Source organism: Gouania willdenowi, unplaced genomic scaffold (assembly GCF_900634775.1).
Source record: "Gouania willdenowi unplaced genomic scaffold, fGouWil2.1 scaffold_123_arrow_ctg1, whole genome shotgun sequence".
In the NCBI taxonomy this organism is placed as follows: Eukaryota; Metazoa; Chordata; class Actinopteri; order Blenniiformes; family Gobiesocidae; genus Gouania; species Gouania willdenowi.
This window is the reverse complement of record NW_021144871.1, coordinates 32892-58300: the sequence shown is the minus strand read 5'-3', so window position 1 is coordinate 58300 and position 25409 is coordinate 32892. Positions and strand designations below refer to the sequence as shown.

General features: G+C 43.7%; 3 protein-coding genes across 3 annotated transcripts; 2 read left to right on the top strand and 1 right to left on the bottom strand.

The window, feature by feature from the left end:
- Nucleotides 1-8405: 8405 nt before the first annotated feature.
- Nucleotides 8406-12503, top strand: LOC114458544 (nicolin-1-like). The gene is made up of 7 exons (XM_028440969.1): nucleotides 8406-8529; nucleotides 9545-9726; nucleotides 9807-9980; nucleotides 10050-10163; nucleotides 10851-10919; nucleotides 12201-12305; nucleotides 12378-12503. The coding sequence occupies exons 2-7, from the start codon at nucleotides 9589-9591 to the stop codon at nucleotides 12414-12416; spliced, it is 639 nt and encodes a 212-aa protein (XP_028296770.1). The 5' UTR covers nucleotides 8406-8529; nucleotides 9545-9588; the 3' UTR covers nucleotides 12417-12503.
- Nucleotides 12504-12596: 93 nt separating this feature from the next.
- On the bottom strand, nucleotides 12597-23012 carry LOC114458543 (E3 ubiquitin-protein ligase RNF123). The gene is made up of 5 exons (XM_028440968.1): nucleotides 22810-23012; nucleotides 20078-20283; nucleotides 15287-15381; nucleotides 14420-14505; nucleotides 12597-12779 (listed from the first exon to the last, which is right to left on the bottom strand). Exons 1-5 carry the CDS (start codon nucleotides 22995-22997, stop codon nucleotides 12689-12691), a joined length of 666 nt encoding a protein of 221 aa, XP_028296769.1. The 5' UTR covers nucleotides 22998-23012; the 3' UTR covers nucleotides 12597-12688.
- On the top strand, nucleotides 20882-22731 carry LOC114458542 (amphoterin-induced protein 3-like). The gene has a single exon (XM_028440967.1). It carries the CDS (start codon nucleotides 21039-21041, stop codon nucleotides 22449-22451), a length of 1413 nt encoding a protein of 470 aa, XP_028296768.1. The 5' UTR covers nucleotides 20882-21038; the 3' UTR covers nucleotides 22452-22731.
- Nucleotides 23013-25409: the final 2397 nt, after the last annotated feature.

The following is a 25409-nucleotide window of genomic DNA, read 5'->3' as shown; positions in this document are numbered from 1 at the left end:
CGCGTGCCGCGCCCTTGCGTACCTACTGGTACGGCCCCTGCTTGGGCAGTGCCCCGTGAGGTAGGGTGTCGGGGGCCGGAATAGGGGGCCACATCCCGGCGGGGCGGTCTGGCTTGGCCCTTGGAGGGGGCCCTGGCTTTAAAAAAAAAAAAAGAACTGAAGCTCGTGGCGCGGGCGGCATCAGTGAAGGGTGATCTGGGGCGCCGTGGGGGGCTAGGTTGGGGTGCCTGGGGGCCGGCGGGGAGACTCCCAGCGGCCCCCTGGTGCCTTATGCGGCTTGGGGTGTGGTCGTCCTCCCTGGGCGGGCTGCTCCTGGTGCTGCATCCGTTCCGGGTCCTTCTGGCCTGGGGTCGGGCCCCTGCTGGCTCTGGGCTCGCCGGCGGGTGCCCACTGGCTGCCTGTTCGGCGCGGTTCTGGTCGTCTGCTGGGTGTGGGCTTCGGCTCCTCCGCTGGGGCCTCGGGCAGGGAGTTCTCTGGGCCCTCCCCTCGGGGGGTTAGGCGCGGGGTGGGGTGGGGGGGTGGGGGGGTCGATGGGGTGGGGGGTCTGGGGGTTGGGGGTGGGATCGGTGGCGTGGTGCGCTGGGTCCTTGGCTCCTTGGGGCTTTCTCGGGTGTGTATGGGGGGGCGATGGCTGCCTCTCGGCTTGGGATCTTGGGGGCGTTCGGGGGACTGCTTGGCCGTGGGGTGGTCGCCGGGGGCCCTTAGGCTGCCTGCTCTTGCTGCTGGCCTGACTGCTTCTTCGGGCCCGGGGGCGGCTCTTGGGTTTTGCAGTGGCGGTACTTGGAAATACATTTGTCATGGATGCACTGGCCTTGGGCTGTGGGATAACACTCATACTGGGCTCAACCTTAGACACGTTGTTCCCAAATACCTGTTTTATGGAATTTCCACTCACCTCTTCCTCTGTTCACAGCCACCACCATTATTCCTAAACCACACACTGGTCACCAAACTGGCTTGACAACACAACAATAAACACAATATACACAACCACAATTTCACATCGCATCACTTAAAACTATTCCTCACCCATTCCATATCCTATCTTGTATCCCTCTTCCCTGCTAACTTCCCCACCCCCCTCCAACCCCTCACCTTGGTGTAACACTGCCCTCTCTTTTTTACATCCTCCCTTTAATAAAGTATTTCTTACCCTTCCCTAGGGAGGGCTGGTGACGGTCACAATTATGCAATGAAATAAATAAATTTATTTAATTGCAATAATAAAATATGCATTGCTGTCAAAAGATTGCACTTCTTGTAGTGTTAACCTTCGAAAGCATGTGCAGACAAGGTAAAAAAAAGAAAAAAAAAAAAGAAAAAAAAAAAAAAAAAAAAAAGAAAAATGAAGAAAAAAAAAAAAAAAAAAAAAAAAAAAAAAAGAAACCAGCAACTGAAGGATGTCGCCTCCTCACTCCGGAGCCTGCAGCCGCAGATACAGCATCTTGTTGTGACGTTCAATGCTGTTCCATTGGGAGTAGTAGGACTTTGCGCAGACATGGCAGCCCACTCCGGTCGCTGTCCAGCCTCCAGCCAGCTCCTCACCGCAGCCAGTGTAGTGTCAATTTCCTGCTGTTGTCTCAGCTCTGCCGGGGAGCATAGCAAACTCCTCGGTGGCCTCGGCAGCAACCGCTGTCGGTACTTAGTCCCGCTCCTCCTGGTGGTCACAGTAGTGGCACTCTACTGTCACACAGGGCCGCCAGGAAAGTGCGTCAGCGTTACAGTGGTTACGGCCAGCCCGATGCTGAATGTCAGAATCATAACTTTGCAGAGTCTAGCCACCGTGCTACCTGCCCCCCGGCTGTTTAAAGCTCATTTTATTTATTTATTTTATTTTTTATTTAACCTTTATTTAACCAGAAAAAAAAATCCCGTTGAGATTAAAAACCTCTTTTTCAAGGGAGTCCTGGCCAAGAGGCAGCAAAGTTACAACACTGAACAGAAATACATTTACATTACATTAAAATGACAGGATAACATAAGAATCAAATAAAACAATTACAGACAATTACAGTCATTAGCCCCTGCAGGTATGATCGGAAGTGCTGCATTGCTGAGACCACCACCAACAGCTCCCATCATGTCACACAATAATTCCTTTCAGCTCGGTTCAGAGCACGGCTGAAGTAAGCAACTGTGCATTCTCCATCATCTCCTTGCTGTGCCAGGACCGCTCCAACCCCCGTGTTGCTGGCGTCTGTGTCAAGGATGAAAGGTTGGCGGGATCTGGAAAAGCCAGGACCAGAGCCTCCATTAGAACTGCTCTGAGTTGGTTAAACGCGGCAGCACACGTGTCATCTCACTGGTAGGCCTGACCTCTATTTGTCAGACGGTGAAGCGGGCTGGCAATGGTGGCAAAACCTCGAATAAAACGCCAATAATAATAGGACGCCAGTCCCAGGAAGCTCCGCACCTCGCTGATATTTGTGGGAACAGGCCAGTCTCTGACAGTGGCAGCCTTGGCAGGGTCAGTGGCTACGTCTTCAGCGCCCACCACATGAATGAGAAACTCAGTCTCTTTAGCCAAAAGGCTGCACTTGGCTGGATTCAAACTCAGTCCAGCTTGGCGAATGGCAGTGAACACCTCCCGTAGGTTAGCCAGAGTACCCTTTTAACTTCCAGCGTGGACCAGCAGATCATCCAGGTAAATGACGCACCTTGTCTCGTGGTATGTCAGCCAGCACCCGCTCCAACGTTGCTGGTACGTTGCAGAGCCCAAATGGCATCACCCAAAACTACCACAGTCCCTGACTGATGGTGAAAGTTGTTTTCGGTTTAGCGTCAGGGGACAACTCCACCTGCCAGTAACAACTTCACAGGTCGAGGGAGCTGAACCAACTGGAACCAGCAATCCAATCCAGTGCATCATCAATCCAGGGGAGGGGATAAGAGTCTTTCTTAGTGGCACTATTTATTTATTTATTTATTTAAAAAAAAAAAAAAAAAAATTAGTGGCACTATTTAGACGTCGCTAATCCACACAAAACCGCCGCCAATTCCCATTTTTCTTTTTAACCAGCACGGCTAGTGCTGCCCATGGGCTGTCAGACGGCTCTATCACTCCATCAGCGGCCATCTGACGCATCAGGTCTGCTGCTGCCTGTCGCTTGGCAAACGGCAATCTGTGATGACATAAGCGAACAGGCGGGGCTGAACCCCTGTCAATGTGGTGCGGGACCAACCCCGTCTGTGTACAGTCCTCATCTTTGGCCGTGAAAATGTCCATAAAGTCTTTTAGGAGGCCCTCCAGGTCTTGCAGCTGCGTTGTAAACTCCTGCACCGCTCTCGTTGTTTCCGCGGAGGGAGAGTTGCTGGTGGAGAGGAGCCCCACTGGTGCATTAATCCTCTTGGTTATGCCCTCCTTCCTTCAACGTTGCAGCCTGATGGTCTCGACCCCCAAGGTGATGCTCGCTTATGTGGCGTTGATGCGGGCTCCCCAGTAAATATCATAAATCTTCATCTCTCAATCATTGAAACAAACTTTAGGCTTTTACAGAACATTAAATAATCATTAAATATACACTTAAATACATAAGTGGAAGTTCCCATGCTGACTGATCTTAATTCTGTCTGTTGTCATGGAGACGGAGGTGATGAGATCTAGACCAGATGATGAAACTGATGGAGGATCAGATCATGGTTTACATGTCCAGGGAGGGGGCGTGGCGCACACGCACACACACACACGCACCATCAGGAGAACTATGTTTTTCATATAATCCACCAGTATTTGCTCTTTTTAATCTCTGACTTTGCTCCTCTTTCTGTTTTCATCGTGTGTTACGACCCAACACCACTTTTGACAGTAACTAGTACTGTAACGCAATATTTTTCTAAAGAAATAACACCGTTACTGTTAGAATATGGTGCGTTTGTCCGTTACTTTGCTAGCTGCAGTGTACTTCCCGTTTACAGTGGCGCTACATATTTTCACGATAAACAGTAGAAGAAGAAGCATTGTCAGCGTGTATCTGTTTACATCACGTGCGCCAATTATGGCAAGAGCAGGACGAGCTTCTCAAAGTGGAAATACACGTATTATTTTTGTCTCCAAAAGATGCATCAGTGAAGCTAAGGTAACGCTGCGGCTGGATTTTAACGGACTGTGACTGTTATCCAGGGACAGATCAGCCAAACTATTGCACGGTATGTTGTTGTAAATATGCAGTCTGTCATTACTGCTGAGTCACTGCTAACAGCAGCTAATTAGCCTGATATGTTTAGCATTGTGTAGCTGAGAAAAATGCTGTGAATTAGTTTTTCCACATTTGTTTTTATCAGCATTTTCAACAGCAGAATGTACACCTGGAATATGCACAGCTTACTTTACATTACTGTGTTAAGGCTGAAAAATTACTGTTTTAATTTTGGAGCAGCTGTTTTGTGCTTTATATGCACATCATTTATGGTTGTTTTATAGCAGTTGATCAACAGTGGATTATTATATTATTACAGCACTGATATGAAGCTGTTTGGACACAAATGACCCAAAATAAATACTACATTCTTTAATTCTAAGTAACTCAAAAGTTACTTTTTCCAGTAATGCATTACTTTTTGGTCTAAGTAATCAAAATAGTAACTAAGTTACTTTGTTAATGAAGTAACTAGTAACGGTAACTAGTTACTTTTTTTCAGTAACTAGCACAACACTGGTTACGACCCACAATAAAATTATGAGTCGAACAATGGACACATGGGCAGGATCAGACAAAGATGTTTATTTTATAGCTTTATTAACTTATTGACCCAGACCACCTATGACCACATCAAAGCAAACAAACTAACTGAAAGGAGGACCTGACAGGACAGCCAAAAGGAACAAACAGGGTGTGAGACTAACCCTATTCAGGGCCATCGTCTTGGTCCACACCCAAAATAAACCAAGGAAAAATTCAAACCAAGTTTACCATAAAAGAACACATAACTACCATCCTGCCAGGCCAAAAGAAGATAAACCTCATGTAGCTCTGTCCTCAACCAACTAGATGGTTCAACAGCCTGCTCTGCTGATCGTTCCCAGCGAAGCTAGCTGCACAGCTGGGAGTGACGAGCTTCCAGCTGTGCAGAGTTCCTGGGACGGAGCAGAAAGAAATCTCTGGGTCTTTATAGGAAAAAATAGATAAGGAAAATTATGTGCCTGCAGCACATAACATCGTGTGACGATTCCATCAAAACAAAATGGCATCTTTGTTTATTCCGTCACGTGTGAGTAAAATTACCGTAATGACAACTGGTGGAATTTCTCAAATAGAGCAAATATTAGCAGAGTTAAAGTCCTATAAACAGTGACGTGCCGTGACCACTAGGGTTGGGTAGGCACGTTGCAAATCCAGACCACCAAAGACAATTTCATATGTTTCTGCTGTCAAGTGTTAATTCAATTCAAATCAATTTTATTTATATAAAGCAATTTCCAACAAAATCATCTCAATGCACTTATCAAAATATAAAATTCATAATAAGAAAGAAAAAACCCAATAAGATCCACATGAACAAGTATTTATCATCTAACAAAATCAACATCATAAACACCATTAAAGAAACATAAACATTATTTAATATAACCTCCATACTCTCCAACAACATATATCTCATGACACGACAGCACATCTGTTGTTTGTGTTGGAAACACAGAAACATGGAGAAAATGACAACAACAACAACTCAGAACATCCTCAGTGAGGAGCATCCACAAAGTCAATCCTTCCTTTTGTTCCATTCACTGTAGAAAGTACCAACAATGTTCTGACCTTAGCTTTGCTGAAGGTCTGGTAGCTCAGGTGTTGGTCTCCATCTTTTAAAAGATGTCGTTTTTCCTCAAAAAAAGTTTCTTTATCATCTCTAGCACTGTTATCCCGCCCACTAGCTAGAGAACGTAGCAGCAGCCACACTGGATAATTCACTAATGCACTGTGAACGTACGTATAGCATTTAGCATAGCGCAGTTATGTCCAAAGGCACATCTCTACACTGCCTTTGTACGTAAATGGTTTTCATCTTGGGGACTTGACTGCGCATGCGCAAACACGTAAAATCACGCAATGAGAACGGAGGCAGAGGAGCAACGTGCCTTTGGGAGGGGGCGTGGCCTCCCTCTGCCTTACAGTGGAGCGAAAAAAAAAAAAAAAAAAAAAAAAGACAGCTGTTCCAGGAAATAGCGCTGTTTAGTCATTTGGGCTATGAAACGCCTAAAATGCGGAAACTTTCAAACTTATAGGTACTGTAGGCTATTGGAAATGAAAAATAAATAATTTATAATTATATGATAATTAAAAAAAAAAAAAAGAAGAAGAAAAAAAATTATAATTAAATAATCAAAATATCAATTCACCCTTGGGTAGGCAATATAAATAATTTGTAAAATATTACCAAACAGCCTGGATAAGATGTGAAAAGAGTAAATGTTATGGTTACCCTACTATTGTGTCAACATGGTAGTGTTGTGTTCAAGACCGCACTATCCGAGACCAAGACTTGCCCGAGACCAGAATGCACCGAGACCAAGACAAGACCAAGACTTTCGGGAGCCGAGACCGAGTCAAGACCAAGACCATAAACATTTTTTTTTCAATTTAAAAAAATATATAAATAAATAAAATTATGACAAGGTTCAACAGTTAAATAACATCTCTCTTTAATTTTAGTTTATTTTAAATACATTTGACGGACAAAAAAGGTGCCTGCAAAAAATTATCTAAAATATTAAAACTACTACTGATAAATTCACAATTATTCTACATATTTGAAAACAATATTTTTATGTCAGCTGAATGTACAGCAAGTGTTTAAAAGCATTTCTCCCAATAAATAATGATTCTTGATTCTGATTCTTTCAGTTGTTCAGGTTTAACACGTCACAGATTTCACAAGATAATTTTTTTAGTTTGAAAAAGCCTTTAACAGGTTATTTTTATTAATTCACTTAGTTGATATAGTTTAATTTGGTTACTGTAATATAACTAGGATATTCAATTAACAAAGGTTTCCAACTGTAACTGTAAAAGTGAAACTTTCTGAAATAAAACTACAAACAAGTTGTCATCAGTGTAAAAAAACATAGATCTACAGGTAGATGTGAAACTAAATAAAACAAACTCAACCCCTGGAACAGTCATGTGACAAATTAATCAATAGTTCTTGTTGAGAATTATTATTATTATTCTGGAAACAGAAACTATAAAAATTAATTATATTGTGAACCTGTTTATATTGTAGGGAACATATTGTAAACATACATGTAATTAGAGTCTAAAGACACAAAAAAAACACCACTTTGAAAGATAATAGACTAATATAAGACCTCTTTACAGTTATTTGACTCATTCTGTGATGCGCGGCGATGACGCGCTGGTGACGACATAATCCAAGATGGCGGCGGCCCGGACTACAGCCGATATTATGTAATAAAGCCTTAAAAGACATGAATATAATGAAAAGAGTGAATGGACAGAGACATAAACATGTAGACTTATTAAACACACACACAGACTTATTAAACACACACACAGACTTATTAAACACACACTGACCTCAGTAAACACGGTAAAAGGAACAGGCTTCACCGCTCGGCTGGCACTAGGACCCAGAAGCAGAGTAAGTGCGTCACCTATCCAGCCTTCACAGACTGTAATATCATCAGTTTAAACCGTAGCCACACACACACACACACACACACACACACACACACACACACACACACACACACACACACACACACACACACACACACACACACACACACACACACACACACACACACACACACACACACATTAAGGAAGGTTGTGGTCATTATACAGGGTGGATTAAATAATGACTAAAGGATTGTTTTATCACATTCTTCTCTGTGTTATTATCACATTATAAAAAAGGTTAAAAATAGCAGGAATTAGTGCTGGTCTACAACGGTCTTGACGGAAAATCCCGAGTCCAAGACAAGACCGAGTCAAATGCTTCAGAGTCCGAGACATGACCAAGACCTTTAAAATTTGGTCTCGAGACCAAGACCGGTCTTGACCACCACAACACTACAACATGGACATGATATTTATTCAAGATTAACAAAATGATGAATTCATCATAAATGAATTAGTTTACACTCCCAGCTTTACCTGAAAGTAAGACTGGTCCATTTGATTTAGGCAAAATTCCAGCGTTATTACAAAGTTTCATCACACTTTGAAGGATAGAATGTGTCTCTGAGCTGTAGATGGTCATTGTTCTAATAGTTTTATCATCTGAACGCATCACATGAGCCACAATAACAACACAGCAATAACATAAAGCTGAGAGTAAAGACAGACTTCAGGATTTACACCATGATTTATATCATCGTCTGTGTCTGTAGTTTGTTTGTCTGTAGTTTTCAGCTTCAAACATGGCGGCTGTTTTTTCCCGCTCAGATCACAGCTTGCTCCTTTAAGGCTCCTCCCCTCGTGACGGTGACACATCGAATGTGTGGTTGTTATGGAAACGCCTATCCATCATTTGGTCGGTGTTTGTCTGCGACTCCGCCTTCTGGGACAGGTAAGCACACGCCCTCAGTATAATCTCTGTAAACTACTGTTAGCTGCTGTTAGCTACTGTTAGCCACTGTAAACTACTGTTAGCTACTGTTAGCCACTGTAAACTACTGTTAGCTGCTGTTAGCCACTGTAAACTACTGTTAGCTGCTGTTAGCCACTGTTAGCTGAGCTCCACCGGCCGCGCTAATGCTAACGCTAGCTGCTGCCTTTAAATGTGGACTAGATAAAACATCAGACATCATTTGGCTAATGTGTAACCTGATACTCTGATGACGTCACCTGCAGCGGACGCTGCACCGGTGTGTCGCTGTCTGCGGTGCTAACGGCTACTGCTGCCACACTTCATTCAAAAAGTCCAACATTTAACCAATAACTGTTTATATATTCATTGAAACCAGCCATAGATTGAGAAACTCTTCTTCTGCTGTCAGATTATTTATTATGGGACTATTCGGCGTGATTATATAGTTTAAAATAAAAAATCTGCCCCAGGGCAGCTGTGGATATAATAGTAGCTTACCACCACTAAGTGAGGAGTGAAAGAATAATGCCTTCATTCTGTAAAGCACTGTGAGTGTTTATGTAACTTTTATTACATTTCTTTAGGGGTTGGTAGGTACATTCTGTTCAGTTCATGTCCCACCATGAGTCATCATAAAGTATCATTCAATTCTTACATTTAAAGAACATTTGTCCATCCTAAGGTTATTAAATGTAGAGTTTAGGTTTCAGACTTAGGTTTCAGACTTTTACATTTTACATATTTGTAAATATAAAGGAATGTTCATTAATAAGTTTGGTGAGATATTGGGTCTTAAAACTAAAGCATCACATGGAATAATTACTTTTTAAACCAACAGTTAACATGAAATATGGTTAGATATAAATATCTGTTATATTATGTCAGTAGTTGTGTTTGTTGAGGGAAACCATACATAATGTGTGTGTGTGTGTGTTTTCTGTTGTGCGTCACTAAACCAATGAAGCATCTGTGTATGTCGTCATTCCCCTCCTAGCTAAACGCAGACGCTAAAGTAGACGCCACACACAGGAAACCAGGATGAGTACTTCCTGTGATGCTGTCAGCTGCTCCATCAAACCTGCTGTTCACCTGCACATAGGACACGCCCCTTCTAACGCCGCTCGCTCCGGTGTGTGCGTGGTTGACGTCCACCTCCCGTTCGGAAAGCCTGTCAACGTAAGAGCCTGGTATCCATGGTAACCATGGAACCCTTCCTGTTCCTTTAAACCAGTTCCTTCCTGTTCTTTCTGGTCCAGATCGAGCGGATCAGCTTTAAGAACTTCTACACAGCGTCTCTGTCGGTGCGTCTGCTCACCAAGGAACCAACGTCTCTGTGTAAATGGCTGACAGCGATCAGAGACGTGAGTCTGATGGAGAACCCCCACTGTGAGGACGGAGCACAGGATTACTGCAGCCTGATCAGAGAGCAGGTGATCAATACATACAGGTGCTATTGTCTGATCAATAGTCAGTTATTGATTATTAATGCTTGTGATCAGATGCTGGTGGAACCTGATCATGTGGTTCAGATCAGATTGATCCTCAGACAACCGTCAGCAACGTGGACGACCTTTGACCTGGAGGAGATTAACATTTACACACACACACACCAGGTTAGAAACACACACACACACACACACACGTACGTGTCTAACTTTCACTAAACTTACCTAATGTCAGTAGTTAAGTGTAGTGACAGGTGTGTAGTGTGTGAAGCTATAGTGATCATGTGACCTTCACTATGTAGCACCGTCTACGTGACATATAAACACTTAGAAATAATGATTAGGTGTCCAGGCGTACACACGTGTGTACGTCAGTAAGTGTGTGTGTTGTATCCTGTCCAATCACAGCAATGATCTGACTCAGTGTGTAACACTACAGTCACTACCACTCTATGAACGAGTGTAGTGACACAGACTGTAACCAGACTAAATGGTGGTCTGTTATACACTCACACACACCTGTGTTTACATGTCACGTAGACGGTGCTACATAGTGAAGGTCACATGATCACTATAGCTTCACTCACTACACACCTGTGTCTACGTGTGACTGATATATTTATGTTGTTAGGTGTACATCCAGGTGTGGTGTAGGTGTGTATCCACTTTAATGTGTATGTACATTATAGCGTCGTGCTTGTGCATTTACCCATTCTAAGTCTATGGGAAATGTAGATCAGACGTGCAGGCGTAGGGTATGGGTTCGTTTACGCGTTGGACTGGTGCGCATTAATTTAGAAGCGATCTACCCCCCATACACACACACATTCTAAAACAGCCTCAATCTGTTTTCAGGACTCAGAGGAGGTCTCTGATTGGCTGTCAGAGCTGACACTGGTGGATCAGGATCCTGATCATGTGCAGGTTAGTGTGTGTGCACGCTCTGTAACTACCACACTGGTTAAGTTCAGGTAAATCACCACGGTAACTGATTCTAAATGATCAGTGAGTATTGAAGCCCCGCCCCCTGACCAATTAGAGTGGGTGTGTCCTTCTCTATCATTGGTGGCTGTGATCACATCCCACAGACTGTGAGCTTTAGCTCCACCCATTGAACACACTAGAGCTCACTGTGATTGAGTCTAATGATCATTGATCAATCAGTCATTAACTGTTACACACTAATGACCAGGGTAAAGGTCTATCACATTGAAAGGTGGATGAAAGAGGAGCCAACGCTGACATGCCCCCAAACACCTAGGACACAGCGTCCAATCAGCTGTTGGACACAGATTGAGCTGAAGTGAAAACTTCATCAAATATTAAGCTGTGTCCTAATGTTCCCTCCTATCTCCTTTCCTATCTCCTTTCCTATCCACTGTTCCGTCCCCCCAGGAAGTGTTTAGGTGGCGGCCATGATAAAGAGTGTCTGAGTTCTCTTTAAGCTCAGGAAAAGAGGTTCAATGCTTCCTTTATAACCTCCTTTAGCCTAGGAAACACTGATACATCCTTTACTAAAGGAAACCATATAATGATGACCCACAATTCATTGCGGTGACAACATTTAAAGGGACACACACACCAGAGCGTTTACGGAAACTCAAGATGACCGACAAGTAACGTAGATCATGTAAGTTACTAATGTAATAATATGAACAACTTTAAATAATGTAAAACCTATATATTATATATAGTACAGACATATAATCAGATTATAACTGACAAAACAGACACTCTGTGGTTCTAGAAAAATGATCAGAGACATTTTTAACCACATGATGTTTTATTAATCATAATTAATATTAGTGAGTAGAAGGTGAGTGTGATCAACCATTCTCTATGTGACGTTCTTTAGTTTACCTTTAGTTCCTCGTAGCCATGGTAACCTCTTTTCCTTTGATTTACATTCAAACCATATGATTTATGACATTATATCAGTGAAAGTGTTAGAAATGAGCTTTTAGTTTATTTTAGGAATTGTGTAGTTTTTTCACCACGTCACTGACCTTCACAGTGTCAGATTATTACGTCACCTAGTGGAAGTGTGTCTGATTGTATAAACAACTTTTCCTAACTCCTCTCCTAACACCTTTCCTTAACCCTGATGTCATTCACAGGGTTAAGGAAAGATAGATAGGAAAGGAGATAGGAGGGAATAATCATATGTAGCCTGAGAGTTTTACTGTGTCTAACTCACCTGTCCAGGAGCTTCCAGACTCCCAGAGTGTTTCCTGTAGCATTCAGCAGATGTTAGCACTGACTGAGGTGATGAAGAACAACCAGAACTCTTCTTCCATAGGACGCTACCAGGTAACACACACACACACACACACACACACACACACGCGCGCGCGCGTTTTTAATAACGTGTGTATGTTCCAGGTGAACGGCTGTTATGATGTCAACCTTCTGTCTCTGTAAACTCACCTCACAATATTTTATTGTGACAGTCTAATCACACTTCCTGTGTAATGATATTGTTTATGATGAATAAATAAATAAACTCTTGTGAAGTGTTTTTATTATAAAACACATGCAGTGTTTTCACACACAGTGTTGTCTAACAGTGTGTGTGTTGTTGTGTAGTATAAATCACACAAGTTGACTACACACTCCTTTAATGAATAAAAATTAACAATCCATGCATTAGACAGGTACCACACTGATGATGTCTCACGCACACACACACACTATCAGGGTTTGCTATAATCCTCCACAGCTGTAATCGTTGCTTTGCAGAAGAAACAATCTTTGTTGTTCATCAGATGTTGGTTTATACACGCCCTGAAAAACAATCAATACAAAGTTATATCATTAATACAACATCATCATCATAATATTATATCATTAATACAACATCATAACATTATTATAACATTAACTCATTCAGTGCCAAAGACATAATATTACATAAATTGCGTTTTTTCACAGAAGTTGCTAGGATACACTGTGATGGAGTTCTTCTGTGAATATGAGGCTTCTCTGTTGATGTAGTGACCAACTGTGCCCTGAAGATGGCAGCAGTGCACCTTTAGATGAGAGATTAGCCACTGATGCTACCATTAGCTAAGGAGGAAGAAGCAGGAGGAGGGAGATTATGGTGCTATGAAGTGATATTATAAAGTATCCAGCAGCTCACAGCACCACATACTAACAACATGTGTAGACCTGAGTGGATTATTGATTATGTTGTGATCATGAGATAAAACCATCAACTAACCGGGCTAAACGGGTCATCTCTGTGTGTCGGGAGGAAGAGGAAGTTACGGCTGTGTGATTGACGGGGGCAGATACAAAATACAGTAAAAAAAACATTCAACTGTGAGCCAGATATCTAAATAATAGGTGACCTGTAGGTGGCAGCAGAGCACCTTTGGTGGAGAGATCATCCATGATGAGCAGAGCTCAGAGGGAGAGGAAATGAGTTCATGAGACGGAAAATGATGCTGAAGTTCCCACCAGTTCACACTCAACCAGAGCATGTGTGGAACTAAGTGGACTATTGAGATGGTGGTGATGGTGAGAGAAAACCATCAAAAAATGGGGAAAATGGTGACACTCAGCTTGTCCAGGAGGAGGAGGAAGTTACGTGTGCAGAATGATGGGGGGAGAGACTTGGAGGAACGCCAAAATACAGTAAGAAATCCATTCAATTCTGACATAGTAAAATAATAATAATGTTACAATCAAAAGCCTGGTCTCTGTGTTTTTGTAGTTTTATAGAAGGAAACTAATGAGGAGGTTTCACTAAAGCAAATTTTAAAAATAACTTCAAAGTCACTAATAGATTTTTTTCAGAAAAAGACATTTTTCTCAGCTTTTTGTCACAAACTGGTGATTTGTGTGATCTGATGATTACAGAAGAACAAAACAAGCTAGAAACTAAATTATTTTTCTGATGAAATTAGAGACTTTCGGAATCAGATTTCAGATTATTTCAGATAATACAAAATATTCTGTGAGTCTTTAAAAATCAGTCAAAATGCTGAAAAATGGCTGGTACTGAATTAGTTATTATGTACAGTATATGTCACATTTGTCATGTTGATACTAAATGCTACAATACACTTAAATTGTGTTATACTAGATGTGTCCACATTGATCTATACTATTTGTGTCACCGTCCACACAGATCTATCCTAGATGTGTCACAGTCCATATAGATCTATACTAGATCTACTGTAGATCTCCCATTAGTCTTTTTAACCAGATAAACTATTTCAGTCATGTTTTAAACATGTTGAACATACAAAATCAGCTCTGATGATAGATCTGATTATGAACTGATCTATAGATCATGGTATTCACTCTTGATTAAAGCATTAAAACAGCTCTATTGATACTTATTTATGTGACAACTTTTAATGTGTTTTACATCTTTCACAGTGTGTGTGTGTGTGTGTGTGTGTGTGCGTGAGACTCACTTGCAGGACTTGTGCTGACAGGGTTTGAAAGAAGCTGAGATTGTGTGAGCGTAACATATCGGACACAGATCATCTTCACTGGTGGGCTGGAACACACACACAGTTACACACACAGTTACACACTCATTGAAGCCTTATATAAGGTTCTGAGTCAAACTGAAGCCATAGCTCTACGTAAACGTAGACCCCCACGCAGTAACCAATCCTCGAGGCGACTTAGAACATAAGGGCTGAGATTGGTCCACTCCAAACCTTAGCCCCCGTCTCTGCCTTTTCCAGACACACCGCCGTGTCTCAACGTTTAACGTAGCGATACGAGAGTTGTTTCTACAGATTACACTTCTTACAGTGTAGACCGTTGACAGCATGTGCAGACAAAGAAAAAACTTTTTTTTTTTAAATTGCAGCCTTTGCCATTAGAAAATCACCTTTTATGATATCACGATAATATTGCTGACAGTGCGCTCCATACACTTTTATACGTTGCATGTGTTTCTATTGAAACCGTTCTTTTAATGTTTGCGTCCAACTAAACCCACACATGGTTAGGTACAGTAGGTCAGTAATAATCAAGAAATTATTTACATTTTAAAATGCTTAAACATAAAACATCGTTTTTTCTGTGACCAGAAGATAAAAAAGGGCTTTTTAATGCTAATTAGTAACCACGCACACAACCCTAGAGGCACGGTGGCTAATGGCATAGCGATGCGTTCTCTCGCATATCTGGATGTTGGTCGACCGTTGGCCTACCCAACAGCAAAGGTCCAGAAGCAGAACCGTATAGCAGGCTTTAGTCACATGCACTGTTACTCACTGTAACACACACACTGCAACACACACACAGCCTTACACACTATTACTCACTGCTGTGCTGGCTGCAGCCTGCTTTGATTCCTCGGTCAAAAACTCCAACATCTGCTGCACCTTCACCTTCTCCTCATCACTGATGTAGTCCACGTCTGAACACAGTTACACACACAGTATCAGGTCCTGTCCAGTGCTGTTGACTGTAGGAGTCCCTACTCTGTGTTCCAACCAGCATAGGGGGCTTTTCTGTAGTTTAGTCCTTTTTTAATGTGAACCATGTGTTAATGCTGCACCGTCTATTTAAGATTCAGATATCTTTATTGTCACTGTACAAGTAGAACAAAATACTGCTGAAGCAGTCCAGTAGATGCCATATCAAAAGCATAAAAGTATACAAAACACTACAACCAAGTTTATAAATATGAATATGGATCAATAACGCAGTATAAATGGACAGTCTGCAGCTGAATAAATATATTGCACTTAGTTGTGGGTCTTGGGGGGGGTTTCTTCAGTGTTTGCAGAGTGTCAGTGAATAAACTCTTCCTCTTTCTCCCAAGTCTCAGAAAGACACATAAAGCTCTTCTCTAAGAAAAAGGTAACTCAAAGAAAAAGACTTATTCGCTATTGAACAATCCAATGTGGAATCTGGATGACGTCACGGAGGCAGTGTCTATGGGGGATTTGTCGGAGGCACGTCCAGTGGTCACGTGGGCTCCAGCTGGTCCTTGCAGGTAGAGCCAATGTAAACACGGAAGTGGATGATGGTGACAACGGTCTATGACCACCACTCCAGCGCTGTGAAGGGTCCAGGGCACTCATTGAAGTCTGAGCAGGCAGCAGCATGGACGTTAAGGAAAAGAATCCGGTGCAGGCACCAAGCGTGTTCCCAGCGGCCAAAGACTGCGGAACCCAAGTGTGGTGCAGCACACCTACACCTGACCTGGACTCCCGACCATGAACCTCTTTTCCTGGTGTCCTCCCCTCTGACCTGGTGTCCTGGCTCCCCGTTGCCGGAGCATTGGTGTTGTACCTCGTCAATCTCAAGTTGTGATAGCAGTTGCCGTTTGTGGATGTTGGAACACTGAGCTACTAGTTGTTTCGCCGTGAGTTTGGACTGTGGGTCCATTCCTGTTCTCACATCTCGCCCATTTCCTCCTTGTTCCAGTAGCCCATTTTACATCGAGACGCTCTGGTTCCCCAGCACCTGACGCAGACCTTGTTTGGCCGGGCGACGTCTGAGCCAGCATGTCATTCATTTAATTGTCTCTCATCATTGTATGAGGTAGGCAGTAGCGTGAAGGGTCTTGCCTAAGGACCCACACTGGCAGCCCATTTCGATTCGAACCGGGGTCTTCTGTGTGCAAGTCGGGTGACTTACCACTTGAGCTAGCCAGCCGCTATATATATATACACACACACACATATATATATACACAAACAAACAAGGTCTGTGTCAGGTGCTGGGAAACCAGAGTACCTTGATGAAAAATGGGCTACTGGAACAAGACTGAAATGGGCGAGGTGCAATAACAGGGCTCTGTTTGGAATGCTACTACTCCAGTAACCCTAGTCAGAGGGGCTACATGCAAAGGATATGGGAGAAATGATTACTACGAAACCCACAGTCCAAACTCACGGCGAAACAACTAGTAGCTCAGTGTTCCAACATCCACAAAAGGCAACTGCTATCACAACTTGAGATTGATAAGGTAAAACACCAATGCTACGGCAAGGTGGAGCCATGTGGCCAGGTCAGAACGAAGTTAACACCAACCCCCCCTCCAGAGATTGGGTACGAAACCAAATTAACCACAATCACGCTGAACAAGGCAGCGACTGACCTGAAAAATAAGATCATGGCAAAAATATTCACCAGGCAACCACGAAGCCAACTACAGAGGTTAAGTGAAGTATCATCAGAAAGTCTCGTAGAAGATGTGAATGTAGCTCTAAGAGCAATACCTACATCAACCATCACTGAAACCAATGAGCTGATATCCTCCACAGCAGCAGTGATCCTAGAGACACTTGGCTATCGTAAGAGCAACCATGAGATGAAATACCCACTATGGAAAAGAAGGCTGGAAGCTAATATCAAGGCAGCGCGGAGAGAAGTGAGCCAATTGACAGAGGCCCTGAAAGGTGCAATGAAGAAACAAGTCCCCAAGAGGTACACCCAGATGCCCATATCTGAAGCATTGAAAACTGCCAAACAAAGGCTCCAAGCCTTGGCCAGCTGCCTAAAGAGATACACGAGAGACAATGAAGCCAGACGAATAAACCAGCTGTTCGCAACTCAACCAGCAAGAGTACACTCAATGGCAGGGGAGCAATAGCAGAGCAGACCCACCAAGACTGGAAACTGAACAGTACTGGAAAGGCACACACACCACAGCAACCTCCCTGAACAGAATCCAGTTACCATCACAGTGGCAGACGTCCAAGAAAGAGTCTCAGGTATGAAAAACTGGACAGCACCAGGCCCTGACATGATACACGCCTACTGGCTAAAGAAACTCACGGCACTCCATGAGCGCTTGGCAGCACAAATGAACCAGATGCTGAGAGATGGGAATCACCCTGAATGGCTAACCAAAGGGCGCACAATCCTGATCCTGAAGGATCCCTCAATGGGTAGTTACATCCAACTATCTGCCAATAATCTGCCTCTCCACAACGTGGAGGCTCATGTCTGGCATCATAGCAGCTAAGATAAGCGGGCACATGGATCAATACATGAGCACAGCTCAGAAGGGAATTAGTAAAAATACCAGAGGTGCCAAACACCAGCTCCTGGCTGACAGAACAGTCGATAGAGACTGAAGAACCAGAAACACTAACCTGAGCACTGCCTGAATTGATTACAAGAAAGCCTACGACTCAATGCCACATACTTGGATCATTGAATGCTTGGAGCTATACAACATAAACAGGACTCTAAGAGCCTTCATTGCAAACTCGATGAGGCTGTGGAAAACTACCCTTGAGGCCAATGGTAAGCCACTTGCACAAGTTTCCATCAAATGTGGCATATACCAAGGAGACGCCCTATCCCCACTGCTGTTCTGAATAGGTCTGAACCCCCTCAGCCAAATAATCAACAAGACTGGCTATGAATATTGACTCAGGAACGGGGCCACCATCAGTCACCTCCTCTACATGGATGACATCATGCTGTACGCTAAGAATGAGTGAGACATAGACTCACTGATTCATACCACCCGGATCTACAGCGCAGACATTGTGATGTCATTCAGACTAGAGAAGTGTGGTCGGATGGTGACTAAGAGAAGGAAGGTAGTCCACACAGAAGGGGTCTCACTCCCAGAAGGAACAATAGCAGACATTGAGGACAGTTACGAGTACCTCGGAATCCCACAAACAAATGGCAACCTCAAAGAGGTGACAAGGAAAGCGGCTACGGCCAAATACCTCCAACAAGTAAGGCGTGTCCTAAGAAGCCAGCTCAATGGGAAGAACAAGTCCCGGGCTATAAACAGCTACGCCCTGCCAGTAATCAGATACCCTGCAGGAATAATAAGCTGACCAAAGGATGAGATACAGACCACAGATGTTAAGACGCAAAAGCTCCTAACCATGCACGGAGGGTTCCACCCCAAATCCAGCACTCTGAGACTGTACGCTAGCCGTAAGGAAGGAGGCCAAGGACTAGTGAGCATGAGAGCCACTATCCAGGATGAAACATCTAAGATCCATAAGTACATCAAGGACAAGGCTCCAACAGATGACGTGCTCAGTGAATGTCTCAGACAATGGGGAACAGAAGATGAGGTGCTGGAGGTTCCATCATGGGAGGACAAGCCCCTACATGGGATGTACCACCCAAACATAACTGAAGTGGTGGATATCAGGAAATGGTACCAATGTCTAGACAGAGCTGGACTAAAGGACAGCACAGAGACACTCATCATGGCTGCACAGGAGCAGGCCTTGAGCACCAGAGCAATAGAGGCCCAGATCTACCACACCAGACAAGACCCCAGGTGTAGACTGTACAAAGAGGCCAATGAGACAATCCAGCACTTGGGGCAGTGACCCCCAAACTGGAAGAATGGCTACAGCAGATCCCAGGAATTACATCAGACATCTCGGTCCAGAAAAGTGCAGTGTTAGGAACAGCAAAGAAGACCCGAGCTTGAAGGAAAAAGAGACCGCCCGCGGTGGGTTAGGAAAAGTTTTTTTTTTTTTTTATCAGGAATGAGTAACTAACTACATTCATCACCTTCACCTATTACACTATGAGTGTTGGGCTTTAAAGTAAGGCTGAAACAAAGATGAAATAAACTAAATAATTCAATAAACTTGACCCTCAGAGAGTTACACAAACATTTACTGACATTTCCTTAGACTCCCTACAACGCTCAGACACCCTATGACCCCCCCTACGTTGGGAAACATCCCTGGTGCAGTGCTGTGTAACCAGACACAATGTTTTCTATTACTGCAGGAATTACTCTGACACAGGTCCCCACAGCACCCTTAGGAGTGTGTTACTGTGTGTGTGCGTGTGTTGCTGTGTTTGTTACTCTGTGTGTGTCCCCTCAGTAAACAGAATAAAGACAGATGATGAAAACACACACAGTAAACAGGGCTGCGATGCCACAGCAGGTTGCCATGGTAAAGGCCTCTGTCCCCATGGCAACAGGGAGGATGCTGACAGCTGTGATAAAAGAGCTGACCACACACACACACACACACACACACACACACACACACACACACACACACACACACACACACACACACACACACACACACACACACACACACACACACACACACACACACACACACACACACACACACACACACACCAGGACTCACATGAGTGCAGTGAGAAGTGTTTCCTCTCAGAAAAGGGCGGAGCCATGGCTGAGCTCAAAGAGCTGACCGCCAGACGGGCAGGGCCAGCAGAGGAGTGGGCAGGGCCAGAGGAGGGGTGGGCGGAGTCAGCCTCTCCCAGTAGGTGCTGGATGGAGTGGAGCTGGAAACACGGGTCAGAGAGGAGGACGGACGCCGCTCTGCAGGTTCTGATAGGTTCATAGTGATTATTATCATGTGACCAGGAAGCAAACGATTGTGTAGTAGAACACCAACATTACATTCAAACACAATCCACCATCTACACACAGTCCTCTAACCCCTGTAACACACTCATTCTACTCACACATAGTCTAGCACCAGGTGTTTTCATGGAGGCAGACCTGCTAATACTCTATCATGATGCTAAAGCTAACAATGCTAACAGTTCCTGATTTGTGCTTTTCTGATGTTTTATCTCTATCCCAACTAACTCCAACCAGTGGAGCAGATGTTCTCAACCTCTGGCTCTGGTTCTAACAGACATTTATTCATCTTCAAAGTGAGTCGTTTCTCTCCATTGTAGCTGATGGTGTTCATGGGATTTTATTAAGAATTGTATATGTTGATGATCACTTAGAGATGACTATTGTTGTAACCAGTACTATATAAATAATGTTGAACTGAATTGAACTGTGTATGTTTCTGTGTGTGTGAGTGTTTTTTAACCGTGTGTGTGTGTGTGTGTGTGTGTGTGTTTCTAATCGTGTGTGTGAGCTGCAGCCACATCCTGTTTGTGTGAGCTGTGTGAGAGCAGCCAATCAGAGTGTAGGATGTAGAGAGGAGAGCAGGGAGCGTTAGAGCGACTCAGCTCATACACACACACACACACACACACAGAAGAAGAAACACAGTAGAGCGTTCCATGTATGATGCTAACGTGCTGCTAGCGCTCCAGGATTAGGCTCCTCCTCCTGGCTCCACCATGGCTCAGAGGCTCCTCCTCCTGCTGGGTGTGGTACCCGTCCTGTCCTCGCCACTGTCCAGCTGCCCACTCACAGCTGACCTGCTGTGCTGCAGTGGGCGGGGCCTGCAGTGGGTGCCCACACAGATGCCCGCCTCCACTGTCACGCTGGACCTGAGCCACAACCTGATTGGTCAGCTGCAGGCCGACAGCTTCCTGGGTTTGACCCGGCTAGAGACGCTGCGAATGGCTCACAACCGTGTGGGCGGAGTCCAGCAGGGCGCCTTCAGGAACTGCTCCGGAGCTCTGCTCAGACACCTGGACCTATCGTCCAATCAGCTGCGTGCTTTGGAGCAGCACTTCTTTGTAGAGCTGACGGGACTGGAGGAGCTGCTGCTCTTTGATAACCACATGGTGCAGGTGGAGGGCGGGGCTCTGGGGGGCCTCGTCCACCTGCGCCGCCTCTACCTGAGCCACAACCACCTCACTGACTTCCCCTTCTTCTCACTAAGCCACGCCTACCTGGTGCTACTGGACCTATCGTCCAATCGGCTGCCCCGCCTGCCGCTGTGGGATGTCCTGGCGCTGCCCCCCTCCCTGCAGCAGGGGCTTTACCTGCACGCCAATCCCTTGCTGTGTGACTGCAGCGTGCTGTGTTTGTTCAGGCACTGGCAGCAACTAGGCCACGCCCCTGTCACACTCTTAAAGTCAGAACACGTGTGTCTGGACTTGGGAGTCCAACGCCACATCATCCACTTCCTGCTGCATCCACGCCTGCTGCAGCGCTGTGAGGCCATGGAGGAGGAGGGGCGTGGCCTCAGCGTGACAGTGAGGGAGGGGGCATCGCTGCTGCTGCACTGCTCCGCCCCCCTGCCTGGCATGTCCTTCCTGTGGGTGGCGCCCAGCTCAGAGTGGGTGGTCCCTCCAGGAAACGGCGACTCTCTGAGGATGTTTGCTAACGGCAGTCTGGAGATCGTAGCAGCGGGTGAGCATGACTCAGGGACGTACCAGTGTGTGGTGTTCAACTACACTTGGCAGGTCAACGTGACCGTGCTGCAGACAGAGGGCCACGCCCCCCTGGCCCTCAACACGGGCGTCACCACCCTGCTGGGCTGTGCTGTCAGCCTGCTGCTTGTCCTTCTCTATTTGTACACCACGCCCTGTCCCAGGGCCAAGCCCACTCCTACACCAGCAGTCAACGGCACCGCCTCCATCCTCATCCAAGCCCCGCTCACCACCGCAGAGGAGGGGCCTAAAATAAAGGTCAGCACCAACAAGCACGTCGTCTTTATGGAGCCCATCAGGGAGCAGAATGGCCGGCCAGGGGCTGGACTTAGACTCTGGCACTGGGGTCGGGGCTTAATGCTGGGGGTGGGGAAACAAAGACAGGGAGGAAGGGGCTTTTACTCAGATAGGCCGATCATGTTGCCTTGACAACAGCACACACCCCCTTAAACCTCATTGGACAAAAGAACCTGTGACACCTGCAGGAGCACAGAGGTAACACACCTGACAAAGTGCACTTTCAGTAGTTACACACTGGAACACACACACAGTTACACACTAACACACTGTGAGGACAGTCGCTTCCTTTATTCAATGCACACTGTAACACCAATAAACTGTAGTACACACAGCGTAACACACTGTAGCACACACACAGTAACACACACTGTAACACACACTGCTTGAATCTGTAATGAACCCTTTAATAAACCTGCATCTGAATATGATGAGCCTCCTGTTTCTGTCACACACACTCACACACGCGCACACACTCTGTGTTACTGACCCCTGACGGTCTCCATCAACTAAAATTCGAACCAGTATTCCTGTCACAGCGACGAGGATGGGGTAGTGGTCCACACTCTCCAGACCTGCAACACACACACGCACACAGTAGCTATTTTGTGTGTCAAATACTTTGATTCTAAAGCTGAGAGCAGCTAATACAGCAGAACTCAGTGTGTCACATTGCATTAGTAGTGTAAAGCAGTGAGTAGTAGTGTACAGTCATGTGTAGTAGTGTAAAATAGTGTGTAGTAGTGTAACGTTGTGTGTAATAGTGTAAAGTTGTGTGTAGTAGTGTAAAGTAGTGAGTAGTAGTGTAGTGTGTTTTGGTGTAAAGTAGTGTGTAGTAGTGTAGTCGTGTGTAGTAATGTAAAATAGTGTGTAGTAGTGTAAAGATGTGTGTAGTAGTGTAAAATAGTGTGTAGTAGTGTAAAATAGTGTGTAGTAGGGCAACGTTGTGTGTAGTAGTGTAAAGTCGTGTGTGGTAGTGTAAAGTATGGTGTAGTAGTGTAAAGTTGTGTGTAGTAGTGTACAGTTGTGTGTAGTAGTGTAAAGTCGTGTGTGGTAGTGTAAAGTATGGTGTAGTAGTGTAAAGTTGTGTGTAGTAGTGTAAAGTTGTGTGTAGTAGTGTAAAGTATGGTGTAGTAGTGTAAAGTTGTGTGTGGTAGTGTAAAGTATGGTGTAGTAGTGTAAAGTTGTGTGTACAGAGCCGGATTAACGCAAAGGCAAACTAGGCACGTGCCTGGGGCCCGATAGGCAGGGGGGCCAGACAGAGGGACCAAGCAGCTCAGCTGACTTTCTTAAAGGGACAGTGTGCTTAATGTGGTTTAAAAGTACTACAGAATTTAGTCACACATTTCAGCCTTAATGAAGGGAAAAGTCAAAAGTGGCACAAAATGTTGATATTGAGCTGCTAGTGATTAATAAAAGGGTCTTTGTGGCATTTCCACTGACTTTGATCAATTATTGTTTTTATTGTAAAAATACATTTAAAGAAAGAAATAAATCAAGTATATTTGACTATTTATTTAACTATTCAATTTAATCTACACATTTAATTAAGATTTTCTGCAAAATGCAATAGCTTACAACATTTATCTCATTTGCTCCGTTTACATAGCAATGCTGATACCTATTGGTGATTTACTGCTACTACTGCCTTAAAATGACACTCAAATTGGATAAGATAAGGATATTTTAATAGCATTTAATAGAGCTGGGTAATAATGTCTAAATAAATAAAAAATGTCCGACAATTTATTTCAGTATACAAAGATCCAACAAGACTACGCTATGTAAAATGTGAATTAACTTCTTATTATAATAAGTTACTATACTAACTTTGGTAAGTTTCAGATTTCAATTCATAAATAATATCAATGGAGGAGGGGCCAAAAAATACATTCTGCCTAGTGAAGTCCATTTATATAATCCGGCTCTGTGTGTGTAGTAGTGTAAAGTTGTGTGTAGTAGTGTAAAGTCTGGTGTAGTAGTGTAAAGTTGTGTGTAGTATTGTAAAGTCTGGTGTAGTAGTGTTACGTTGTGTGTAGTAGTGTAAAGTTGTGTGTAGTATTGTAAAGTCTGGTGTAGTAGTGTTACGTTGTGTGTAGTAGTGTTACGTTGTGTGTAGTAGTGTTACGTTGTGTGTAGTAGTGTTACGTTGTGTGTAGTAGTGTAAAGTCTGGTGTAGTAGTGTAAAGTTTGGTGTAGTAGTGTAAAGTTGTGTGTAGTAGTGTAAAGTCTGGTGTAGTAGTGTAAAGTCTGGTGTAGTAGTGTTACGTTGTGTGTAGTAGTGTAAAGTCTGGTGTAGTAGTGTAAAGTTGTGTGTAGTAGTGTAAAGTCTGGTGTAGTAGTGTAAAGTTGTGTGTAGTAGTGTAAAGTTGTGTGTAGTAGTGTTACGTTGTGTGTAGTAGTGTTACGTTGTGTGTAGTAGTGTAAAGTTGTGTGTAGTAGTGTAAAGTCGTGTGTAGTAGTGTAAAGTAGTGTTGTGTTCAATACCACACTATCCGAGACCAAGACTTGCCGAGACATAAACATTTTTTTTTCAATTTAAAAAAAATCTATAAATAAATAAAATTATGACAAGGTTCAACAGTTAAATAACATCTCTCTTTCATTTTAGTTTATTTTAAATACATTTGACGGACAAAAAAGGTGCCTGCAAAAAATTAACTAAAATATTAAAACTGCTACTGATAAATTCACAATTATTCTACATATTTGAAAACAATATTTTTATGTCAGCTGAATGTACAGCAAGTGTTTAAAAGTATTTCTACCAATAAATAATGATTCTTGATTCTGATTCTTTGAGTTGTTCAGGTTTAACAGGTCAGATAATTATTTAGTTTGAAAAATCCTTTAACAGGTTTTTTTATGAATTCACTTAGTTGATATAGTTTAATTTGGTTGCTCTAATGTAACTAGAATATTTAATTAACAAAGGTTTCCAACTGTAAAAGTGAAACTTTCTGAAATAAAACTACAAACTAGTTGTCATCAGTGTAATAAACATAGATCTACAGGTAGATGTGAAACTAAATAAAACAAACCCTGGAACAGTCATGTGACAAATTAATCAATAGTTATTGATGAGAATAT

Coding starts and splice junctions, on each gene's coding strand:
- LOC114458544 (XM_028440969.1), top strand. CDS start 9,589: ATGAGTACTTCCTGTGATGCTGTCAGCTGCTCCATCAAACCTGCTGTT. Junction 9,981..10,049: donor GCAGCCTGATCAGAGAGCAG/GTGATCAATACA, acceptor GCTTGTGATCAG/ATGCTGGTGGAACCTGATCA. Junction 10,164..10,850: donor TTTACACACACACACACCAG/GTTAGAAACACA, acceptor ATCTGTTTTCAG/GACTCAGAGGAGGTCTCTGA.
- LOC114458542 (XM_028440967.1), top strand. CDS start 21,039: ATGGCTCAGAGGCTCCTCCTCCTGCTGGGTGTGGTACCCGTCCTGTCC.
- LOC114458543 (XM_028440968.1), bottom strand. CDS start 22,997: ATGCAATGTGACACACTGAGTTCTGCTGTATTAGCTGCTCTCAGCTTT. Junction 20,284..22,809: donor GTTGATGGAGACCGTCAGGG/GTCAGTAACACA, acceptor TGAACCTATCAG/AACCTGCAGAGCGGCGTCCG. Junction 14,506..15,286: donor AGGCTGCAGCCAGCACAGCA/GTGAGTAATAGT, acceptor TGTGTGTTCCAG/CCCACCAGTGAAGATGATCT.